At 42.4% G+C, this 23,169-nt stretch overlaps 1 protein-coding gene across 1 annotated transcript; it reads left to right on the top strand.

Moving 5' to 3' along the window:
• Window positions 1-921: 921 nt before the first annotated feature.
• Fdx1 (ferredoxin 1) lies at window positions 922-22,069 on the top strand. The gene is made up of 4 exons (XM_059267881.1): window positions 922-1,233; window positions 7,119-7,243; window positions 17,926-18,055; window positions 21,728-22,069. The coding sequence occupies exons 1-4, from the start codon at window positions 1,037-1,039 to the stop codon at window positions 21,840-21,842; spliced, it is 567 nt and encodes a 188-aa protein (XP_059123864.1). The 5' UTR covers window positions 922-1,036; the 3' UTR covers window positions 21,843-22,069.
• Window positions 22,070-23,169: the final 1,100 nt, after the last annotated feature.

Raw genomic sequence — 23,169 nt, 5'->3', positions numbered from 1 at the left:
CTGTGGTTACTGGGAACTGAACCCAGGTTCTCTGCAAGAGTAACCGTATTCTTAACTTCTTAGCTCTGTCTCCAACCCCAGCTTGAATATTCAAGTAATCTTTTACTATGTTTAGCTTGTTTGCAACATGTGCTTCTGTCCTTCAGCACTTTATCAGGAATGCTCAAGATGATGCATTATCACTTATGGTTTGTGACGCAGTTCGTTGCTCTTATTCACCTAACCTCCACAACGGCCCTGAATGTGAACTTATCCGTGAGTTATGGAAACTGTTATCTCCAGAGAATAATTTATCCAAGGTCTCTGATCAACCTAGGACTTGGGTTGGAATGTCTGACCTCAAAGACTCTTTCACAACTTACCAGCCATTACTCATTTAAAAAAAAAAGTTTCCTGTTAAGCTTCAAGGTTTTATATACTCAGTTTGTCAGTCCAGGCCGAGCATTATTTCAGCACCCCTAAATAACGAATTATTCATTATGAGACACGCTTTTATCTATGAATCTCTATAAAATTGTCGATTGGCATTCTAAAACTTTGTTAAAAAAACAAACAAACAAACAAAAACAAACAAACAAACAAACAAAACCCCAAAAAACAAAAAACAAAAAGCCTCTCTGCGGTCCTGGGTTGGAAAAACCTAGATCCCTTTTGCCCTAACTTGAACTCTAAAGGTGTTGGAAACTGCGATATTTTGCTTTGTTTTTGAGGGACTGGAACAAAGGCGGCTCAGTTAACCTGGTGGCTTTTTGGACAGTCTTTGACAAGTAATTGCTCCAGAGTGCAGAGCTGACGGCAGAAGAGGTTCAAGGTGAACTGCTGACGGGCTCCCCTGGAGCCGGGCTCCCTGGAGCCGGGCTCGGCCCCGCCCCGCGGAGGCGTGGCAGCCTCGGGGCGGGGCCGGGCGCGGACGCGGGTTATAGGGCAGCCTGGGTGCTGCGGGGAGTGTAGTCGGCCCGTAGCTGGACGCGAGGGACCCGCGGGACCCTCTGGACTGCGCAGGACATCGCAGGACCCGGAACCTTCCGACACGGCTATGGCGGCCGCTCCGGGCGCCGGACTCCTGCGCGCCGCCTGCTCCTCCGTCGCTTTCCGTGGCTTGGACCGCCGCTGGCTGCTGGCCTGTGGGGTCCGCGCGGGAACTGCCGTCCCTCAGTGGACCCCGAGCCCCGGCGTACCCGCAGAGGCCGGGCGGGGGCGGCCGCTGAGCGTGTCTGCGCGCGCGTGGAGCAGGTGAGGCGCCGGCGGCGAGCGGTGGGGTACCGGCGTCCGTCCGCGGCCTGCGTTTCCGCCCGGGGCTCCCTTCCGCCTCCCGACGCCAGCGTTCCGGGACCTGGCCCGGGCGGTGTGGGCCACTAGCCCCGGGGCCTTCTTGGTGGGGTGTCCTTGTCGATCGTACCGTCCTGGTTGCTCCCCTGGCAAGGCTAGCACAGGCTGGCCTTTTGTGCTGCCTTCCTGCTAGGGAAGGGTTAGGGGACGCATGCCTAGTGGGAATTAGGTAAGGTAGGGTTTCCACTCGCACTGGTTTAACTTCAGCCCCTGTAGACCTACGATAACAGTGTTGCCCTTACAGGATGGTTTAAGGGATAAATGACGCCGTGCAGGTGACGTTGGTCTTGCGCCTGGTTGAAGATGAGGGCTCAGTAATCGAGTGCCTCTTAGCAACAGTTCTTGGGGTCATACTATAGAGAATTCTGTGGTAAATGTTGAGAGAATTGAGAGATTCCCCGTAGGTGGAAGATTTGTACCGGGTATATTTGTTTTTAAAGGCACGGCCCCCTTAGGTATACTAAAGATAAAATTTACTCAAAGTTTCGGAGTGTGACGACATGTTGAATTATATGTCAGGGTCAATGCAAAACAGCTGTTGCTTCAGAGGGACGATGAGAGTTTCTTCAAAGCCAAACATGAGTGCCCATGGTCTAGAGACACAGATTGAGGTTTCCATGAATTGTATGTTCCTCTGTGGAAGAACTCGGCTCAACTTTTGTAGTCACAGGCCCAAAGAAAGTCACAAATCAATGTATTTGCCAAATATAATGAGGGAATATCAAATAGATTACAGAGTTTTGAACCTATCTTACATCTTTAGTGTTAGGATTGCAAGCCGATGGTCTGTTAGGATAACACATTCCAAACTTAAGTACTTGGTAATTATAAAGCTCAGAAACAGTGTGTGGTGATACAGGACCATGAAGGGTGTTAATGATAACCGAAGATAATTTTGCCTGTTTCTAGATCTGTGGCAGTCCATCTCTTCACAACCAGGAATGTCTGTGTCTGGTGTATTGTCTGCAGAATATTCAACACAGATACGGCTTCTTCAGAGAACTTCTGATCATAGAGATCCCTGCTACTTGTTTGACTCTAGAATAGAATATAGCAGGAAATGGGAAATCCCCCCCACCCCGTGTGTTTTGCATGAAGTGAGAAGGAAATCCTGAGGACCATTCTGTCCTATTTCCCCTGGTCCCTCCAACTATTCACCTGTGGATGCCTCAATTTCTATGGCAGATGTTTTCTGGATTTAAGTTGTGACATATATTGAACATATTCAGTGTAACTAGTATTTAAGGGAGCACATATACTTTTGCAAATTGGTTCCCGTGATTTTGTTATTAGATATTGGATATTGTGATTCTTAACACAGACATTGGAGCTTCAAGTAGGTTTTTCCAGCTCTTATGCCAAACTCTTGCTGTTAACACAGCAGCTCCCAGTCATATGTAATTATTGAACATTAAGAAAATTGAAGCTAAATAATATTTATGGTTCTGTCTTGCAGTTATGCTAGCCACATTTCAAGTATTTAGCATGTGGTGGGCATCTACTGTGTTTGGCTTTGCCAATATAAGACATTCCTGTTTAAATCCAAAGTTGTATTGGACAGCAGTTCTAGAAGCTGAGTTTCAATTTCCACATCTATATAAGCTCTCACTAAGTGACTATTGAGAAGCTTTTATTTCCAAATACCCCGACATAATACTTGGTATTTTGCAGCAATCTGATTACAGAGGGCTTTCACATATATTATTTCACTGTACTTTTAAGACAATCCTGTGAAGTAGATAGGTAGGTGAGTGGGCATAAAGTTTTCCTGTTAACTAGCTAGCAAAACCAGGCCTATAGACCTTGAGTAGGTTTTGTGTCGACTAGCAGGTGACAGTCTTTCTTCTTATAGTGCTGTGGCTGTAACCAGGTCTTCTTTAGTGTCAGGCATGTGAGCTGCTGCAGTACTACAGCTGCTAGCTCTTTAGTTTGTGCTTTCATGAGTCAGTTCAGAGAGCAAAGGTGATGAGGAAGGAGGGAGCTATAGACTGGCCCTTCCCTGTGCTAGTGCCCCAGGTTATGTAGTGAAAGGGTAAGAGCAGCTTCTCAACCTGTCTGTGGGTATCGACCCATTTGGGGGTTCTAATGACCCTTTCACAGGGGTTGACCCAACCATTGGAAAACACAGATATATACATTACAATTTGTAATAGTACAAAATTACGGTTATGAAGTAGCAACAAAAATAATTTTATGGTTGGGGGGTCACCACAACATGAGAAACTGTATTAAAGGGTCACAGCAATAGGAAGGTTGAGAACCACTGCTTTACTCCGTTAAGCCTGGGGAGACCTACCTTGTTAATTTGTCTGCTGGGGTTGAACAAAGCAAGCGGCCATTTAATTGATGATGAAGGTTTAGAAGAATTACATTTATTCTGCTACTTGAAATCTTACCTAGTTCTTAGAAGGGGTTTCAGGGAATGGTCTGTGCAAATGACCCGTCAGTCATTGAGTGAACAGATAGAAGTTAACTCTGGTCATGTACATGTGTATAAAGTATTTCCATAAACTTCCTCTATTTTAACTGTTTAATTCATTAAATTAAAAGCAGTTTGATCCTGGGCTAAGGATGTAGCTCAGTTAGTAGTATGTGAAGCCCTGTTTGATCCCTAGCACCACATAAAGTGTGCAGAGGTGACATATACATGTAATCCCAGCACTTGGGAGGTGGAGCAGAAGGTTCAGAAGTTCAAGGCCATCCTTAGGTACATGGGGTATTGGAAGTTAGCCAAGGATAAGTAGGGTTCTGTAAAACAAAAAAAAATATTTTAATGCTTTATTTGGTGGAGTCACTACTCTGTTTTACTTGTATATAAGAGTTGTTTCCATGGTCACTTCCTTAAAAGTACATGTTAGGAGCAAGACATGTCTTCTGGCTTAGGGTCTCTGCTCTTTCACTTGAAGAATCACCTTTCCCTCTCATTTGGCTTCCTTCCTTGTCTTTTAGAATCATTTACTGATCTTAGCATTTGTTAACTAGGGCTGCATACCTTTAGTACAGTGGTTCTCAACCTTCCTAAGGCTGTGACCCTTTAATACAGTTCCTCATGTTGTGGTGACCCCAACCATAAAATTATTTTTGTTGCTACTTCATAACTGTAATTATGCTACTGTCATGGATTGTAATGAAGTATCTGATATGTAGTATATCTGATATGTGACCCCTGTAAAAGAGTCATTTGACCCCACAGGGGTCGAGACCCACAGGTTGAGAGCCATTGCTCTAGTACATAGTAACAGTCCAGGTTCCTAGAAGTAGAAAGAATTTTTTTTGAGTTTTAAATCAAAGTTACTGGTCTGTGTTTGAGTTCTCCCATGGCTTAGGCATTTTGTACATTGTCAAAATTGTAAGGTAAATGCCTTGACAAGAGGCTGATGTTAAAGGATTTGAAATTCCTTTGTTGTAAGTTTAGCTCTTGTGTGTCCTAGAACAGCAATCTTAATGCCCCTGGTTTTGAATGATTCCATAAACATCCCTCTTTACTGTAGCTTAGCTTCCAGGCATTTGTCCGTGTTACATCTCGCCGATTCATATTGCCATAGGTTTGGGGACAGTCCCATCTGGTTTTTCAAGTAATAAAAGCCAAACAAGTTCTAAATGTGAGCTCATTTTCAGCTTCCACAAAGCTCTTTCTCTTAATCCCAGTAACCCTAGGTTAAACTGAACCACCCAGTTGCCCGCGCTGAAAATGTCAACATCCCTCTGCTGTATGTGGTGTGTGGTGTGTATGTATGTGTGTGGTGTGTGTTTGTGGGGGGGGGGTGCACACATGCGTCTTAATAATATATAAATGAATTCCTAAACTTTCCATTTTACTACGGAGTCCAACTGTCCCAAGCCATTGCCCCCTACATCCCTTTTTAATTTGTGTTTAGAGAATCTCCTAGCTGTGAGGGCTGTTGTCATCCTCAACTGTTTTACCTCGAGAAAAGAGCATAGCTGTTGAGTAGTTTAGAGTCACAATTCCTCTGTCAGGATAGTTGTTTTACAGAGCCCAGTTTGGGAAGAGCATTGCCCTGACCTGTCTCTGAAGCCTTGAAAAATAATCGCTTTTTCTGTCTTTTGACCATGTGGAGCCTGACATATTCTGGGGGGCAGGCAAGTAAAAATATTTGTTTTTAAAGGCCTCCCCAACCCCCAGTTAAAAGAAGTTTGGGAGCATCAACCTTTTTTTGAAGGCACATGCACAAATTTTTTTGTATCATTTCTTTCATTTAGAAAATATTAGTGTATATTCATTATACAAAGTGATGAAAGCTTTCACTGTTTTTTAATATGGGATTTTTTAATCAGCAGGATCCTTTTTTTTTTTTTTCTTTTCTGAGACAGGGTTTCTCTGTGTAGTTTTTGGTGCTTGTCCTGGAGTTCACTCTGTAGACCAGGCTGACCTCGAACTCATAGAGATAAGCCTGGTTCTGCCTCCCGAGTGCTGGGATTAAAGGTGTGTGCCACCACCTGACTCAGAAGGGTCCTTTTATCCAGTGTCATGGTAACACAGCATTATCCACTGGGGGTGGTTCATCTGACTATTTGTGAATTTAGATGATTGTATTTGCACTTCTGAAAGATATTTCTAGCCCTGAAATTATTTGCTTTGACTTCTAGGGAAGTTGACTTTTATTGGGGGGAGGTAACTATTGCCATCTATTGATAGTAGTTAAAAATTATAACTAATTAAGTGCTGAGAACGGAGGAGAAAGCTCCAGGTGCTAGTAAAATGTCTTTTCCCACGTTTTAATGATATTGGGTAGAAAGGAAAGCAATTTAGGCTTACTAGATGATAGATAACATAGTAAAACACATGCAGTGGTGTGCATCTTTCCAAGATTCAGTTAGTTTTGAATACAATGTCTTTTCCCACGTTTTAATGATATTGGGTAGAAAGGAAAGCAATTTAGGCTTACTAGATGATAGATAACATAGTAAAACACATGCAGTGGTGTGCATCTTTCCAAGATTCAGTTAGTTTTGAATACACCATATGGACTAAAATGAAATGTTCAAAGACTCACAAAAGTGTAAAACAGCTGCCTCTCATGGTCAGAATCTCACGACCAGACACCTGCACAGTAGTGACCTTGTGGCTAGCAGAATGATTTGCTTTTATGAAGCTGACCACAGACAACCTTGAACTTGTCTCTGAGGGCCATGGTCACAGAGATTCTGTTTTTCTAAGAGCTTGCGAAAGCAAAATAGGTTTCATGAACTGAGGGTGTAGCTCAGTGGTCAAGTATGTACTTAGCATGTGTAAGGATCTGGATTTCATCCCTGGCATGGAAACCAGACCAGAATCACTGTTGCTATTACCGAAAAAACCCAGTAGACTTCCTGGGTGGTAATGATTGCTGAGTGTTTTCACAGATCTGTGGCAGGTGGGGAGACAAAACTCTAGAACCCACCAGTTTGCTGGGTCAGGAAGTGGTTTTCATTTCTTTTAGGGTGATAGAGCTTGCCCTCTGTAGATGGGGTAGAAGGCTAGACCCTCAGTTTGTGCTCTCTTCTTCCTACAGATGTGTTTATTCATTTGACCTTGTGGGTTAAGTTATGATTTAAAATTTTTTCTTTATTTGCTACTGTTGTGTGAGTTATGTTGATTTTGTGTTTGTGGGCACCCATGGCACATATGTAGAGGTCAGATAACCACATCTTGGAATGAGTTCCAGGAATCCAATGCAGGTGGCCAGGCTTTCATGGCAAGATGAACTTTATCTAATGAACTATCTCCCTGGCCTTTAAGTTATATTTTGAAATTACTAAAAATATTGAAACACTGCTTCCTTTCTCAGCTCAGAAGATAAGATAACAGTCTACTTTAAGAACCGTGATGGTGAAACTCTAAAGACCACAGGCAAAGTCGGTGACTCTCTGCTAGACGTTGTGATTGAAAATAACCTGGATATTGATGGTTTTGGTAAGTGTTCCTGAAACTTCCAAGGTAGACTTCTGAATAAGTTACAGGGTTTTTTCTTCATTTGTTTTAACTTTTTTTTAAAAAACCATTTATTTATTCATGTATTTTAGGTATACACTAGAAGAAGGAATTTTATCCCATTACAAATGGCTGTGAGCCACCATGTGGTTGCTGGGAATTGAACTCAGGACCTCTGGAAGAGCAGTCAAGTGCTCTTAACCACTGAGCCATCTCTCCAGCCCCTGTTTTAACTTTTAAACTATAACATTCTAAGTAAATATTATAATTTAGGACATGTTAAAAAATTTTTTATTTGTTAAAGATTATTAGAGAGCAGGGGCTGGAGAGATGGCTGAGTGGTTAAAACCACATACTGCTCTTCAGAGGATCTGAATTCTGTTCCCAGCACCCAGGCCAGTTGGCTCATAATTGCCTGTAATTCTGGCTCCAGGGGATCCTACACCCGCTTCTGTCTTTTCCTACACCTGCGCACATATGACATACACACAGGCAGAAACATACTCCCAGAAACATTAAAAATAATAATGTGAATAATCAGGTAACACTATTGTTTACTTTTAGAAAAGAATTTAAATAGCGTGTGGCTCCGAAATCGATTGTGGCCTGTTGCCAACTCTGTGCCACCTGTGCTGTAAGCCAGAGAGTACGGGGAGGTGGCAGACACAGGTCAGAGGCCGTAAATACCATAGCGTAGAGCAGTTTTGAATAGCTTTGATTCCATTTTAAATGTCATCTCACCTTCTCAGGAGGGGTAACTTACTCTTTAAAAAAAAAAAAAAAAAGGATTGTGTAGAAAGTTTTCATTTCTTTACTTCTGACCATATTGAACCACACGTACAAAGCTGGTGTTTCCACACTTCCGTATTATACCTCAGGGAAGCACTGGCTGTGTCTAAATGGTTCATTTCTGAGGGTTCCTGGCTCATTGCTGTCTTTATCACCTGAGAAATGCAGATTTTGAGACTCAGGAAGTCTAGCCAGCAATGTTTTATTTATTTATTGTTTTGTGTGTGTGTGTGTGTGTGTGTGTGTGCGCGCGCACACACACACATAGTTATGTGCAGGCTTGCTTATGCTGTGTCACGTGTGTGGAGATCAGAGGACAACTTATGGAGTCAGATCTATCCTCCTTCCACGTGGGTCCTGAGGATCAAACTCAGGTTTTCAGGTTTGACGGCAGGTGTCTTTACCAGCCAGTCTGTCTTGCCAGCCTAGCAGTATGTGCTGAAGCTGCTCTCTCAATTTGGATGGTGCATGTTGTTTGAAAAGTGCTAGTCCAGTGCAGGGCTCCTGGAGCCTTTCCAGTTATAGTTCCTTTTTGTTCAAGACATTTCATACAACCTTGGTGTATAGTTTATAGTTACACAAATTGAACATTGACTGGTAATAAATTGTAAGTTTATTTCAAACCAAATAGATGCTTGTTTATTTTTATATAAAGAACTAAATCTTTTTATTTATTTTTTATTGGGTTCGTGTTTTGGGACAGGTTTCACTGTATAGCCCTGGCTGTCCTGGAACTCACTATGTAGACCAGGCTGGCCTTGAACTGTCAAGTGCTGGGATTAAAGACATGCACCACCACGCCTGGCTTTAAAGAACTAATATTTGATTAGTTCTTGACTGAATATTTGATTCTGTAGGACATACACACATCTTCAGCATTTTTTCGAGTGTCCTAGTGTTTTGTTGTCAGTGATGAGAATTATGCTTCTTATAAATATATAGCACAAAATGGCAGAAGTATGCTTAGGGCCATTTCAAAAATGTTGGTAATTCTGTCCAAATCCAAGGCAGAATTCATTAAACATTTTTTTTTTTTTAAGATGAAACTCAAGTCAGAAACTCAAACAGCAATTTTTAAATTGAAAAATAAATCCAAAGATACACTAGTTTGGTATTTACATGCTGTAGAACAACACTAGAAAAAAATCAAAAGCCTTTATTTTTAATGTCTAAACCATTTTGTTTCTATAAGGGCAGAGAAGTTTATATACACAGTAGAAAGATCGCATATTTGGCTGGAGAGATGCTCAGCGGCACTTGCTCTTGCAGAGGACCAAGGTTCAGTTCCTAGCACCCACATGGTGACTCACAACACCCTCTCTGACCTCTGTGAACATCAGGCACATATGTCATTTACACACATTCAGGCAGTCTCTTATACACATAAAACAATTAAATTAAAAAGTTTCAGAAACAAACAAAAGAGCCGGGCGGTGGTGGTGCACGCCTTTAATCCCAGCACTCGGGAGGCAGAGGCAGGCGGATCTCTGTGAGTTTGATGCCAGCCTGGGCTACAGAGTGAGTTCCAGGACAGGCACAAAGTTACACAGAGAAACTCTGTCTCAAAACAAAACAAAACAAAAAAACCCAACAGTTTCAGAAACAAAGCACTGTAGTTCATCACATACAGCAGTCTCAACTCTGAACCAGGGTGTTTCAGACAGTGTTGCTGGCATTACACGGTGAGATGGTGTACACAGTGCAGTGCTTGCAGGCTACATGCTCAGAACCAAGGCTATAGTGAAGTCACAGGATACAGCACCAGCAAGTGCTGCCAGAAACACTTCAGATCCACCATGGTCTGATTTTAAATTAGGTTTTTTTTTTTTTTGTTTTTTTTTTTGTCATTGTGTTCAGGAACATTTTACTGCTGTACATTGTTCAGTTTTTGTGACCCCAGATGGAGTCATGACCCAGACTTGAAGAAGCTTTGCTCTAGGGCTAGAGAGATGGCTCAGTGCTAAGAGCATTGGCTGCTCTCACAGAGGACCTTCCAGCATCCACATGGCAGCTGTAACTCCAGTTCCAGGATATCTGATGCCCTCTTTTGACATCTTCAGATAGTGCACACACACACACTGTGCATACAGAGGCAAAAGACTAATATACGTAAAACATATATTCTTAAAAAGATGGTTTGGTCTGTAATACAGCCTGACTATGTTGCTTCAGGGCATGGTTCACATCCTATTGTAAGAACTGTTGTTAGTTCTTTCCTCCTCCACTGGTGTTGGGATTGAACCAAGGCCTTGTGCATGCTAAGCAAACATTCTACCATTGCACTTCACTTTCAGCCCCCACCTTCCATTTTATAGATGAAGAAACTAATACTCATTTTCCCTTGTCCATTTGTGTGGCAAGTCATTCACCTAATATATATCCCAGGCTACCTAACATCTCAGCATTCCCTTTTTCTCTCTGCCATTTTTCTGTGTGTCTTTCTATATAAACATCTTTTACAGAAATTAGGTAATCGTGGGAGCCCGTTTTCAGGTTCCTCGTGGCTTTACCCAGCAGGTCTGCATAGAGGATGATTGGACCACGGGCCTGAGTGCAGGTGTCTGAGACGCTCTGCACTTGGCTATGCTGGGGGGAGGTCGTTTGCTTCACTCCTTGGCATCTCTATAAATACCCTGGGGCAGAGACAGTCGGGGGCCGTTGGAATAGGTTCCAGGCCCTCTTGAGGCTATCCTGTATTTTCTATCTGTTTATCTACACAATCTAAATTCTTCTATCTAATATTTCCTGCTGCTTGCACTCAAGAAAACTCTGGGGAACTGTGGGGTTGGTGGGTAAATGCCCTTCAGGTAATAAAATGGTTGATACAATCTATTTTTATGGAGTTTTGTAGGGATGGTCTGGAACTCACTGTCCTCCTGCCTCAGCCTCCTGAGTGCTGGCATCACAGGCCTGTACCTCCAAGCTAAACTGCACTTTTATTTAATCAGCTTAGCAGAAGTATTCTCTCACAATGGATGCTAGTGTGTTGAAAAGTAATTGAGACTAAACTCTGGAATCAGACAGATTGTGATTCACAAACCAACACTGTCGCCTTGGACCTGGGACATGCTACTTGAACTTCTTTGTGCCTGTTTTCCCCCTTCTAGAGAATGAGGGTAACAACAGTTCTGCCCTTACTGGGTTGATCAAGGTGCAGTGAAGGGCTTAGCCCAGTGCTCAGCTTGGCAAGAGCAGTGTTTGTGGCATTTTAGTTGGTCAGTTCTCATCCTCCTAGAATCGCCTCTCCCCAGTCTGCAGCATCCTTGGAAAGTAGCAGCCCTATAATTCTAGTGTTGGTGGAAACTGTCCCCTGTGTGACTACTGGAGGACAGCCTGGGTTCAAAGTACTCAAAAGAAATTCTATAGATGAATTTCTAAATGGTCTTATTAATAGAAAACACGAAGCCAGATATAGGGGTGGAAACCTGAGAGATCAGAGGAATAGGAACAGCCACATGCTAACCTCACCTCACCAACCCTGCAGCTTCCAAAAGTGAGATACTTCCTGTCCACCCACAACTATATATATGCCTTGCTGTTCTGCCATCTGATTTGCTCTCTCTGTCCACCTATATCATTTCCTTTTCCTGCCCAGCTCTGTCACTTCCTGTCTGTCTGTACAGACCTCCATGGTTAACTAGTGTTGGAATTTAAGGCGTGTGCCACCATGTCTGGCTTTGTTCCAAGTGTGGCCTTAAACTCACATAGATCCAGACAGATCCCTGCCTGCTGAACTGATAGGATTAAAGGCGTGTGCTAACATTGCATGACTTTTGTGTTTGCTTATAATGGCTGGCTTTTCCCTCTAATCTCCAGGCAAGCTTTATTTATTAGAGCACAAATAAAATATCACCACAAAGTCCCATTCCCAGAATATTGTCACTGTTATCCTTGCTTGCAGTTCCCTAGAAGAGCTCCAGTCCAGGGAGTTTCTTGATCCTCCTTGCAGGTTTCTGTGTGGTGAGATCTTTTGTCTTTAGAGCATTCACCTAAAATGATGAGATTTGTTGGTTTGTGATACCACTTGGGGTGAGCAAGAGCCTAGCTACACATTGAAAGGAATACCCCAGAGTGAGATGCTGTAGAAGGCTTGTGAGGCTCTGGGGATCGAGAAGACACACAGACTCTATTCTCATCTCTGGCTGACTGTGAGCTCTCTTAGAAGCAAGAGTAAAGACTAACATACAAATTGCTTGGTTGTTGAAGGATTTGCCTAGTCACCTGAGCCTCTTGCAAAAACCTCTTGACACCAGACATTTAACCCTCTAGCCACTAAGCTGGATTCACACACTGAGGACTATGAGCTTCAGAGGATTTGTCTACAGCAGTGAGCAGCAGTGACCACCAATGGGCAGCGAGTGCAGCACACCTGGTCAGGGTGAGCTCCCTAATCCCAGTCTCCACATGGTGGCATCTGCATGTGCACAGAAAAAGAAGTTTAGGGTACATGAAGAGCAAGGGAAGGACCTTCCTTGGAAAAACAAAAAGCAGATGTTAGACTTACTAGACAAGTTTTGTTGGGTTGTTTTTTGAAACAGGGGTTCTCTGTGTAGCCCTGGCTGTCCTGGAACTAGCCAACATTTAAATCAGGTTTAAAAACTGTGAGTCAATGATCTTTGTCATGTTCTAGACTAACACATCTATGTGTGGAGGCTGTACCACCGTGTGAGAACATCCAAAAGAAATTGTTTTTCTAGCCCATGAGAATACTTAGGTGAAAGCTATAACCAAGTGAGGCTATTTATGTTATTTTCTCTGTAGATTCATTTTCACTTTTAGGAAGAGACACTTGTCCTAGGCAATTTACTACAGAGATATTTCTAACAGAAAGGATTAGCAAAAACAGCTGCCTGTTGACAGAGAACTGATATGTGATCATAGACTGCATATGTCTTACATAGTTGTGTAAGACAATTCAAGAAGAGGTTTAAGAATTAAACATCAGAAGGAAGTTTTTGTTTTTGTTGCCAAAGTCCCTCTACTGTTTATGTTACTTGTCTGTTGCTATGATGAAACATCTGACCTACTGTATCTCAGGATGGCCTTGAAATTATGTGTCTGAGGCTGGCCTTGAACTCCTGATCTTCCTTTTTCCATCTCTGTTCTGGGAGTGCATGAGCCACCATACCTGGTTTCTGTCATGCTTGAGAGTAACCTAAGGTGTCAAGTATGCCAGACAAGCACCCTACCAATTGAGATACATTCCCAGCTCCAGTTTATTGGCTTCTAACTAGCATCTTGGAGAATTAAATAATAAAACATAGAAAAACACAACCTCTTTTACAGGGGTTTTGCTGTGAAATATTTATCTATTTTATAAAGTGTGTAAACTTAAATTAATATTGTGAGTCAAGGTTGAAACAGTATTTTCCCCCTAAGCCCTTTTTGGTGTGGTTGAGTAGAGTTTTCCTGCCTAGGGTTGTCTGTCCATTCTACCACTTTCACAGTATTGTGACTTTGGGTTAGGGCCCTAACTTCTTACCTTGTCTTCTCACCTGTAAATGGGGCCAATATTAGTATATACCTCATAAGGTTGCTGTAAAGATCAAATGAGTTAATCTAAGTGTATCAGGACCTTTTCTGTTGTGATAAAAACATCCTTGACCAAAAGTGACTTATGGAAGAAGGAGTTTATCTTGGTTTACTACAGTTGCAGGTGGGAGGTCCGTAATAGCGAGGGAGACATGGCAACAGGTGGCCATAGCAGGAAGCGCAGAGAGTACATCTTCAACCACAGATGTGAAGCAGAGTGAACTAGAAGTGGGGGAGGCTGCAAACTCAACACATGACCCAGTGACATGCTTCTTCCAGCAAGGCTTTCCACCGTGTGCATTATGAGCATAAACCTCCTAAAGGTTCCATTACCCCTCCCCGCTTCCCGACAAACAGTGCCACCTCCCAGGGTCCATGTGTTCAAACACCTGAGGGCTGCCCATGGCTGAGTCCATGGTTTCTGCAGTAAGTATCTACCCATGTGATCTCATCCTTTCTGTGACCTTAAGTCCTTTCTAAATGCTGATAGAGATTAAATTTACATCTTTGGCTCATCTTTCTCCTCTGAGCTTAAACTTGCAGATTCAACTCCCTACTTTATATTTCTTTTTGGAAATCCCAAAGGTATTTAAAACTGAAATATTTGATTTTTTTTTAACATTTTATTTATCCCCTCTACCATATGTGTATAACATTTGTGTGTGAGTGTAGGCACACACATGCTATAATACATGTAGAAGGCTGAGGAGTTCTCTTTTTCTGCCATGTGCATTATGAGCATAAACTCAGGTCATCAGTCAGATTTGGCAACAATTGCCCTTACCCACTGAACCCTGTTGCTGGTAAAAATCGTGTTTTAAACCAGCTTTTGACCCCACCCTTCTCCAGCAGTCTTTCCTCCAGCACTTCCTGTATCAGTAGTGAGCACTGTCCAACTACAGCAGGTTGAAGCCTGAGCAGCATTTGTTTCCTGTACATCCAGCACATCGGCACCTATCCTCACGGACCCCTCCAGTAGCTCCTCTTGCCTCCATCCTTGTATTTATTCCTTGGCTCTGGTAAGCCATTGCATAACTGGACCTGTGAACCTGCCTCCAGTCTTGATCTCTGCAGCTGGGGTGATGGTCAGGACACACATCAGCTATGTTAGTGCTCTGATTGAAACCATGAAGGATTCCCATTGCACTTCGGACTAAGTCCATACTCCTTGTTGGCCTAACGGCCACACATGATGTGCCCTCCCACTGCTCTTCCACTCTCCTCCGCTTCTCATTTTTCTTCTTCCTGTTTTGGCAGTGCTGACCTCTTAGGAGCTTGAACTCACACTGAACTCACACCTTTGAGACTTGGTGTGTACTTTTCCCTCTGTTGTTCCCCCTCTCTCCCATCCACAAACGCTTATTTACTCTTCTCTGTCTCCTAAGCCTGCTTGTGTTAGTTCCTTGTGTCATGTGGGGAACACATAGACGATGACAGATGCTGTGGAAGGAAGGACTGGATTCTGGGATGTAGGTGTTGGGTTCGGGTAACAAAAGGAATCCCCCTTTGCCCAACCACCCAGGCCCTAGTGGGTCCCTCGGGTTACTCCCAACCCATTATAAACTACATTGCTTGTAGTACCCAGTCTGCAACAGTTTGTCGTTGTCTGGTCCGTCCCATGCCTTGCCCCAGACCATCCTTTCATAGCATTTCCCACATTTCAGTAATACATTTATTCACTCCTGTGCCCTTCTTTCATTGGACTCTGGTAAGGGATATAGTCATTCTTAATTTAGTCATTGTTGTATATGAAGGAATGAGTGAATAAGTGGATCCAAATGGACAGTTGTGAACTTGGGAACAATACAGTGCATAAATATTCTTTCTGCTAACTTTGATGATAATAGATAATCTTTTCAGTATTGTGTGTTGCAGTATTCTGCCACTTGGGGGCAGTTACACATCTGTGATTAAATTTATCTAGCTTATCATTTCAAACTTTTTCTTCTGAATTTTTCATATGCCTGTTTTATGACTATTCAAGAAAAGAGGTCCCTGTACTGTTCATAGAGGTCTGTATTTCTGCTTTCCCTTATGCTTACTGTTGTTTTTCTAATATGCTACATCAGCCTTTGGACACTATGCTTATACATCATTTCATTTTCAATATGTAACTTACCACACTGCTGTATTCTAAGTTTCATTTAGGAAAGGTAGGTATTTGTGGGTGACCCACCTTGTATTGTTAGCATCATAAATGAACAAAATGACCCTAATACAAGACTCACATGTAGGAAGCTTCCTGCCAGCAGCACTCAAATTTCATAAATGGAAATTTTATATATCTTTACTGTGTGCTTTTATTATCTCCATTTGTCCCTACAACTCTCTAACTTCCTTTAGTGTCCTCTACCCTGACTTCCTCTAAACTTCATGTCCTCCTTCTTTTGGCTATTATCCCCCCCCCCCCCCCCACACCAATTAGTGCCGCTAATATGTGATGGGTGTAGGGCAACCCATTTGGGTCTGGACAACCTACCAGTGCCATGTCCTCAAAGAGCATGAATCTCTCATCAACCATCAACTGCCGGTAGCTCCTCTGCCAAGGGTGGGGCCATAGAGGCCCCTCCTCCATCCATGCTGGAATTTTGACTGGCATGATCTTGGGCAGGTAATCACAGCCTCTGTGAGTTGATGTGTGCAATGGCTGTGTCATGTCCAGATGTCGGCTTTTCACAGCTTTCCTCCTTCTCAACCAACGCTTAACATTCTGTCCTGTCTTTCATAGTGTTCCCTGAGCCTTATGGTTGCTTATATTGCACTTTGACCAGTTATGAGTTCTCTGCAATAATCACTCCTGCCCACTGCAAAAACAAGCTTCGCCAGGCGGTGGTGGCGCACGCCTTTAATCCCAGCACTTGCGAGGCAGAGGCAAGCAGATCTCTCTGAGCTTGAGGCCAGCCTGGTCTACAAAGTGAGTTCCAGGATAGCCAGGACTACACAGAGAAATCCTGTCTCAAACAACAACAACAACAACAACAAAACCAACCAAACAAACAAAAACAAAAACCAACCAAGTAAAAAGCAAAAACAACTTTTTCCCGCCAAAGTTGAGAGCAAGAGCAACACAGATCAGTGGTTATAAACATCAACATTTAGAGTTTGACAGCTTAACCAATAAGCAAAACACCAGCAGTAAATTCCTGTCACCTGTGATTTCAGCCAGGCTTACAGTACCAGGCATGGCATCCCTTTTGTGAAGCCAGATTGAAATCAAATCAGAAAGTTGTTGGCTAACCCGTGACACAACAGTCCTGCCTCTGCTGCACCACTGTGCACATATTGCCAGTCTGTTAGTACTGTAGCATGCAGTGCTAATGCTGGATAAGACGATTGATACAGGTCCCCCACCCCAGCAGCCTGAGGTTCTCACTGTTTCCAGAGAGTGATCATCACAACCTGCCAGGTATGCTGCCTGTACATACGTCTGTGTATACTCACGATTCTTGTAATTTCCAGGTGAAGTTGGTATAGTTACTATTAAAATAACTGAAGCACAGAGAGTAGAGAAGCCTGCCATGACAGAGTACACGGAGGAGGTGGTGCAGGCGGGGAATCTGGTTCCAGAGCTCAGATGCTCAACTCTTGTGCCTCATTTCTTGGGCCCTCCTGAGGCTATCATTGCTTTTAAAAAAAAACTAGCCGGGCGGTGGTGGCGCACGCCTTTAATCCCAGCACTCGGGAGGCAGAGCCAGGCGGATCTCTGTGAGTTCGAGGCCAGCCTGGGCTACCAAGTGAGTTCCAGGAAAAGGCACAAAGCTACACAGAGAAACCCTGTCTCGAAAAACCAAAAAAAAAAAAAAAAAAAAAAAAAAAGAATAAATATAACTTAAAAATGGGACAAAAGAAATAATCACATTATTTAAATCTGTGGTGCGTCTTATAACATCTTGCTTGTTAGACCTGATTACTTAGAGGACTGAGAGGGAAGAATATTTAACTTTATTTAGGTGTAGGGTGGTTGCTTTCTCTAAGATAACACAAGTCATTATCAGTTGTTTTGAGGCTCTCCAGGTAAGGTGAATTCTGGGCATATGAGATATATATATATATGTACATCTTTATGTGTATGTGTGCCTCAGTTATGAACTTGGATACATTTTAATATTAAGATTCTATGTCCTATGATCATGGTCCCCTCACATTGCCTGTTTGTGAAGCACTGTGTGAGTGATTTCAGACAGCATGTGGGGTTGGGGGACCTATTCCTGACTCATGATTCTTCAGTAATGAAACCCTTTCACTTAGTATTGTAGCTGATTCTAAAACTGAGAAGCATCTCAGAGTGGCCAGGTGTGTACTGCTGTAGTGCACAGCATGTTGAGTCTCTGCTGCTCTTACAGGTGCTTGCGAGGGAACCTTGGCCTGCTCTACCTGTCACCTTGTCTTTGAGGATCATATCTATGAGAAGTTAGATGCCATCACCGATGAGGAGAATGACATGCTTGACCTGGCCTATGGACTCACAGCCAGGTGAGTAGATTTTGTTTGAAGGATCTGGATTGTTGATCAGGGTGGCCTCACACTTGCGTGTGCTGGGAATACAGGCATAAGGCACAATGCCTGACCTGTCAGGTAATACTTACGGTTGCTGCGCTGTTGCTGACAAGCTGGGCAATCTGCATTCTATTCCTGTGGGTCTAAGATTGCAGCCTGAGTAGAGGTGCCCTTGTAGGTAGAGAACAGTCATGAAGTCTGAACATCCTCTGGGAGCACTTTTCTTTCACTGGCCATACTTGGCCCCATGAAACTTTCCTTTTACAAAAGTCAAAGAATTAATTGATAGTAATATAATTCCTAAATCCTAATACATCTTCTTTAGTCTATTTTTATGCCAGAAATTAATATTTATCAATTTCATAGGATGGAATTAAATGGAATGCTTTTTATAGTATTCTTGAAGGACATATTTGATAATTGAACAGAATTATAGTGGAAATTTTTACCTCTCTAAGGGAACTGAGTTTTCAAAGAAACTTAATATATAATAGTAATTATGTTAAGGTGAGTAGTTCTTTTTCTAAGTGTATATTAAAGTAAATTAATCAGAGCTTATTAATTAGTAGGTAGAGTTTCTCTTAAACACGGTGAGCTTCACAGTAGCAGGTGGCATTAGTGATACGATTTTTTAATTATCCAGTCTTAGAGTCAAGGAAGGCTTGTCCTTGAGTTACTATTTCAAGGCATAATTAAGGAAGCTTATTACTTACCGAGAGTGGGTTTTGTTTAACTGTATTTTACTATTTTAATGAAGAATAACTTCTTAAAAACTTTATTAGCTTACAAGAACTGGGTTTCATACACTAAGAATAAATTTTAAGCAATTATAGTGATAATAGTTTTATTAATTTCAGTGTGTTCCTTTTTTTTTTTTTTTTTTTTTGGTTTTTCGAGAGATAGGGTTTCTCTGTGTAGCTTTGTGCCTTTTCCTGGAACTCACTTGGTAGCCAGGCTGGCCTCGAACTCACAGAGATCCGCCTGGCTCTGCCTCCCGAGTGCTGGGATTAAAGGCGTGCGCCACCACCGCCCGGCTCAGTGTGTTCCTTTTATAGTTCATCTTTCCCTGTTTTCTATTCTGTCTACTTTTGGTGCTAAGGGCCTTGCCCATGCTAGACAAAGCACCCTGTCTGTCAGCTATGTCCCTGGTCTTTATGTCCCTAGCCTCTATCTCCCTCTTATGGAGGCAAGACTAACACCCTGGGAGCATCATACCTTTTACATTCAAGCTTGCTGTGGCTGTTGCCCTGACCCATAGACTGTCTCCTGCCCTTGGTGTACTTGCTCTTCACTGACTGTGCCTACAGTATTCTGCCTTGTCTCACTGACAGTAGATTCACTTTTAATAGTTCCTTAAAGTGTAGCATTGTCTTACTCGTCATATATGAACATGTGGGGTATCTGACTGTGTCCCTAAGGCCTCCCAAGTCCTGTAAAATCTGTCTGTATTGCCTTCTGTGGTTTTTGCTCTTGTAGATAGAGCTCCACGCATAATTGAATATTGTCAAGGCTGTTCCTAACTCCACAGTGAAGGACTACTGATGGGAGGTGATGTTTATTTTTCTCCCAACCATCAAAGTTCCCTATGGTTAAACTGGCTTTCTTATTCCAGGACTCCCCAGTGGTGCCTCACTATATCTAAGTTATATGTGTTGCTCTGGCTACTTTTTAAACTATAATTTTCCATGTAATTTTTTTCTCTCCTTTTTTTTTCCCCCTCAGAGGAAGGTGCTAGGGATTGATTGGGACATTTGCACATTAGGCAAGTGCTCTGTCACTGAGCCACACCCCACCCATTGCTTGTCCTTGTCAATGCTTCCCAGCAGCGAAACTGAAGCACCTACTTCACCTCAGATGCTCTTCTCAAGTTCCTTTGTTTCTTACTAAATGTTAAATCTTACCCACCCTTCAAAGTCTATTCCAGACACCATCTGCCCTGGCCAGAAGTATGGCTTTCTCCTCAGAGGGGTTTCATTTTTTTTCTGTTTGTGTGACGTTTGTCACGGTCTCACACACTGATTATCAGTGAGTTTTCTCATGTCATCTGTCTGATTGAAAGTTCCCTCCATAGTGTTGACATTAGCAGTCAGTCTTTTCAGCAGTCCTTCCAGGAAGCCTTTTATTCTCCATCTTGATGATGAGGTTAGGAAATAATAGAAAGTTGTTTCTGAGTACACTGTTAGTGCTGATTTTGGACCACTGGCCAGTTTTCTCTAAATCCTGTGCTTTCCTATGAATACCTCTCCTGTGCCCAACATGTATCAGGTGTTAATAAGAAAGCATTGAATTGAGTACTCTATGTATACCCATTAACGTATAGTGGTGTACCCATTGACATTTAGTAGAATAATCACTGACATTTAGTGGTACACCAATTGACATTTAGTACTGTACCATTGACATTTAGTGGTAGAAAATTTTACCATTATACATTCAGTAAATGTTTGATGAATCCATTAAGGAACCCAGTGCCTTCAGAACATGCTTTGTCAAAGACAGTTTTATTGTAAGAGCAACTGTTTTTTGTTTTTTTGTTTTTTTTTTTGTTTTTTCCAGTATTGGGAATTGAACCCAGGGCCTTGCACATACTAGGAAAGTACTTTACACTGAGCTATATCCCAACCCTTTCTTTACTTTCTAAAATTTAAGACTGAATTGAAGTTAAATCCAAGCTGGAATTCTTACCCTTCAGCTCAGGCTGGCCCTCAGCTTGCAGTCCTCTTGTCTTAGCCTCTTACGTAGCTGAGATGATAGGCATGTGCCACCAATCCCAACTCAACACGTACTTTCATGTACTTCTGGAGAAAAGTGCTGCTTACTAAAATATGCACTGTAGGGTCTTTTCAGTGATGTACTGTATGCATTTAGAGAAGTCATTTAACACAGCCGTACACATGCACCACATTGTTGAAAACAGAACGTCTGAGGAAAGCACAATTGGTGCCATTTTGTGAAAGAAAGGGAAGAAAATGGAGTGATAGTCAGTCTTCCCATAACAGATCCCAGATTTGCGTCTGCTGCGTTCCTCCAGTGCTGGTGATTTGGGTTCTATAATCCTTCTGCACTTATTTCAAATGGGCTAAAGAATTTAACCATTTTGGAATTAACATGCTTCTCTAACTCAGTTGGAGATACTGGTGTGTATGTTGCAACAAAGTTTACAGCTCTGACACAGAAACCACCTCACACTGTAGCAGTGACTGTGAAATGCCATTGGCTTTAAGATGGACTTTGATTTCAGAGATGTTAAAAATATGGGGGAAATACATTCTGACAGTTGATGGTTTGAGTCTATGAATTTCCTTCTTGTCTTAAAGGCTTTTGTTGTTACTGTCTGTCTGGCAGGATCTCATATCCTAGCATGGTCTCTTTACTTCTGTTTAGCTGAGGATGGTCGTGAACTCCTGACCTGCCTCCATCTTCAGTGCTGGGACTCCAGGTGCTGCCACCACGGTTGTTTGGTGCTGACCCTCAGCTGCCTCTAGTTGGCGTGGATGGTGGTGTCTGCCTTGGCCTAATGAAAACTTAAAAGATTAGCAAATTCTCCAACTGCTTTGGGCAAGAAAGTATAAACATATCCTAAAGAACTGCAGGCTTGTGAATGACCTGTATCCAATGCTAAACTGAGCCTCCTTCCTTTCTTTGCAGGTCACGGTTGGGCTGCCAAGTCTGTCTGACCAAGGCTATGGACAATATGACTGTTTGTGTGCCCGAGGCAGTGGCGGATGTCAGACAGTCTGTGGACGTGAGCAAGAATTCCTAAGATACAATAAAAAGAAATATTTTCATGAAAATTTCCCTATTTTTATAATTATTTCTCAGTATAATTAAGTGATTACACAACAGAATGTATTTCTCCGTGTGAGTAGCTCTGCTGACTTAATTCAGTTTGTAGTCCTGAAAGTCAGCAGTTTTTGTTTTGATTAAATTATTAAAATGTCAGTTTAATTTTAGAAGAGAGCTGATATAATAAACTCCTTACACATTTTACCATGAGTGTGTCAGTGATTTTAGCAAAACATTACTGTGTAATCTTATGTCTGCTTTTTTAAGAGGTAAGTTAAAAAGAGTGTCATTGGGCCTTGAGAGTTAGAGTAGCAAGCAGGTCAGAGCATTGGCTGCTCTTCCAGAGGACCCAGTTCAATTCCTAAACCCACACGGCCATTCATAATGGTTTGTAACTCCACTTCTAGCCTCCACAGACACTACAATTTTTAAAAAGCGTATCATTATTCTTGTTTCATGTGGGCAGTAGATCTCCATCTAACATGGCTGATCTCCATCTAACATGGTTTGACCAGGGTGTAACCAGGGTGTACTGTTGCTTCTGGCTGTCAGTTTTATGTCAGACTGAAACTGGAGAAATTATGAAGATCTTAACCCAGGTTGGCAGAGCTGTGTTACAGAGGACATCATGTGACCTCTCAAACAGTACAGACACAAGACTATCCAAAACATGGCCCACTGGCACCACTGCAGCTGGTCCTTTACTTCATGATAATGGCATTTCTGTATCATTAGCCTTAAAAACTTCTGTTCCTGCTGTCCACCTCATACAAGGACATATTCAGAAACTCTACTTGGGGATAAAAGGGGTGAGGAGAGTTAACCCTATTCGGGGGAAATCTCGATCCATTCCCGGAATTCTTTAGTGTGCCTTAACTTATGACTAATTTTCCCCTCCTTAAAGTTTGCCTATAATACACTGTCTCAAGTCCCATGCTATGCATCTCAGAAGCCTCCATTCACCTTTGGGTGTGTCCTTTTGTACTACAATAAAACGTTTTCTCAGTTCTTACTTTGTCTTGTCTTAAATTCTTTCTTTGATGGTGGAAAGAACCTGGAAACACTGGGAAGATGCCTCAGTCTGCTCTGTCTTGGAGAACCAACTCCTCAGCCTCCATCCACAGGCAGCATTATGTATGGCAGTATTTAAATGTCTATGTGTGTGGAAAAGATAAGTAATTGCCGAGTGCAACACTTAATTTCAAAGACAATAAAGCCTTATAAGTAAGTATTTCAAAATTGTTTCTCAGAAGTATAATCTGAACATGGATGTACTAACACCGATCGAGAAGTGTGGTGTGTGC

This window comes from Peromyscus eremicus, chromosome 7 (genome assembly GCF_949786415.1).
Source record: "Peromyscus eremicus chromosome 7, PerEre_H2_v1, whole genome shotgun sequence".
In the NCBI taxonomy this organism is placed as follows: Eukaryota; Metazoa; Chordata; class Mammalia; order Rodentia; family Cricetidae; genus Peromyscus; species Peromyscus eremicus.
This window is presented reverse-complemented; position numbering and strand designations above follow the sequence as displayed.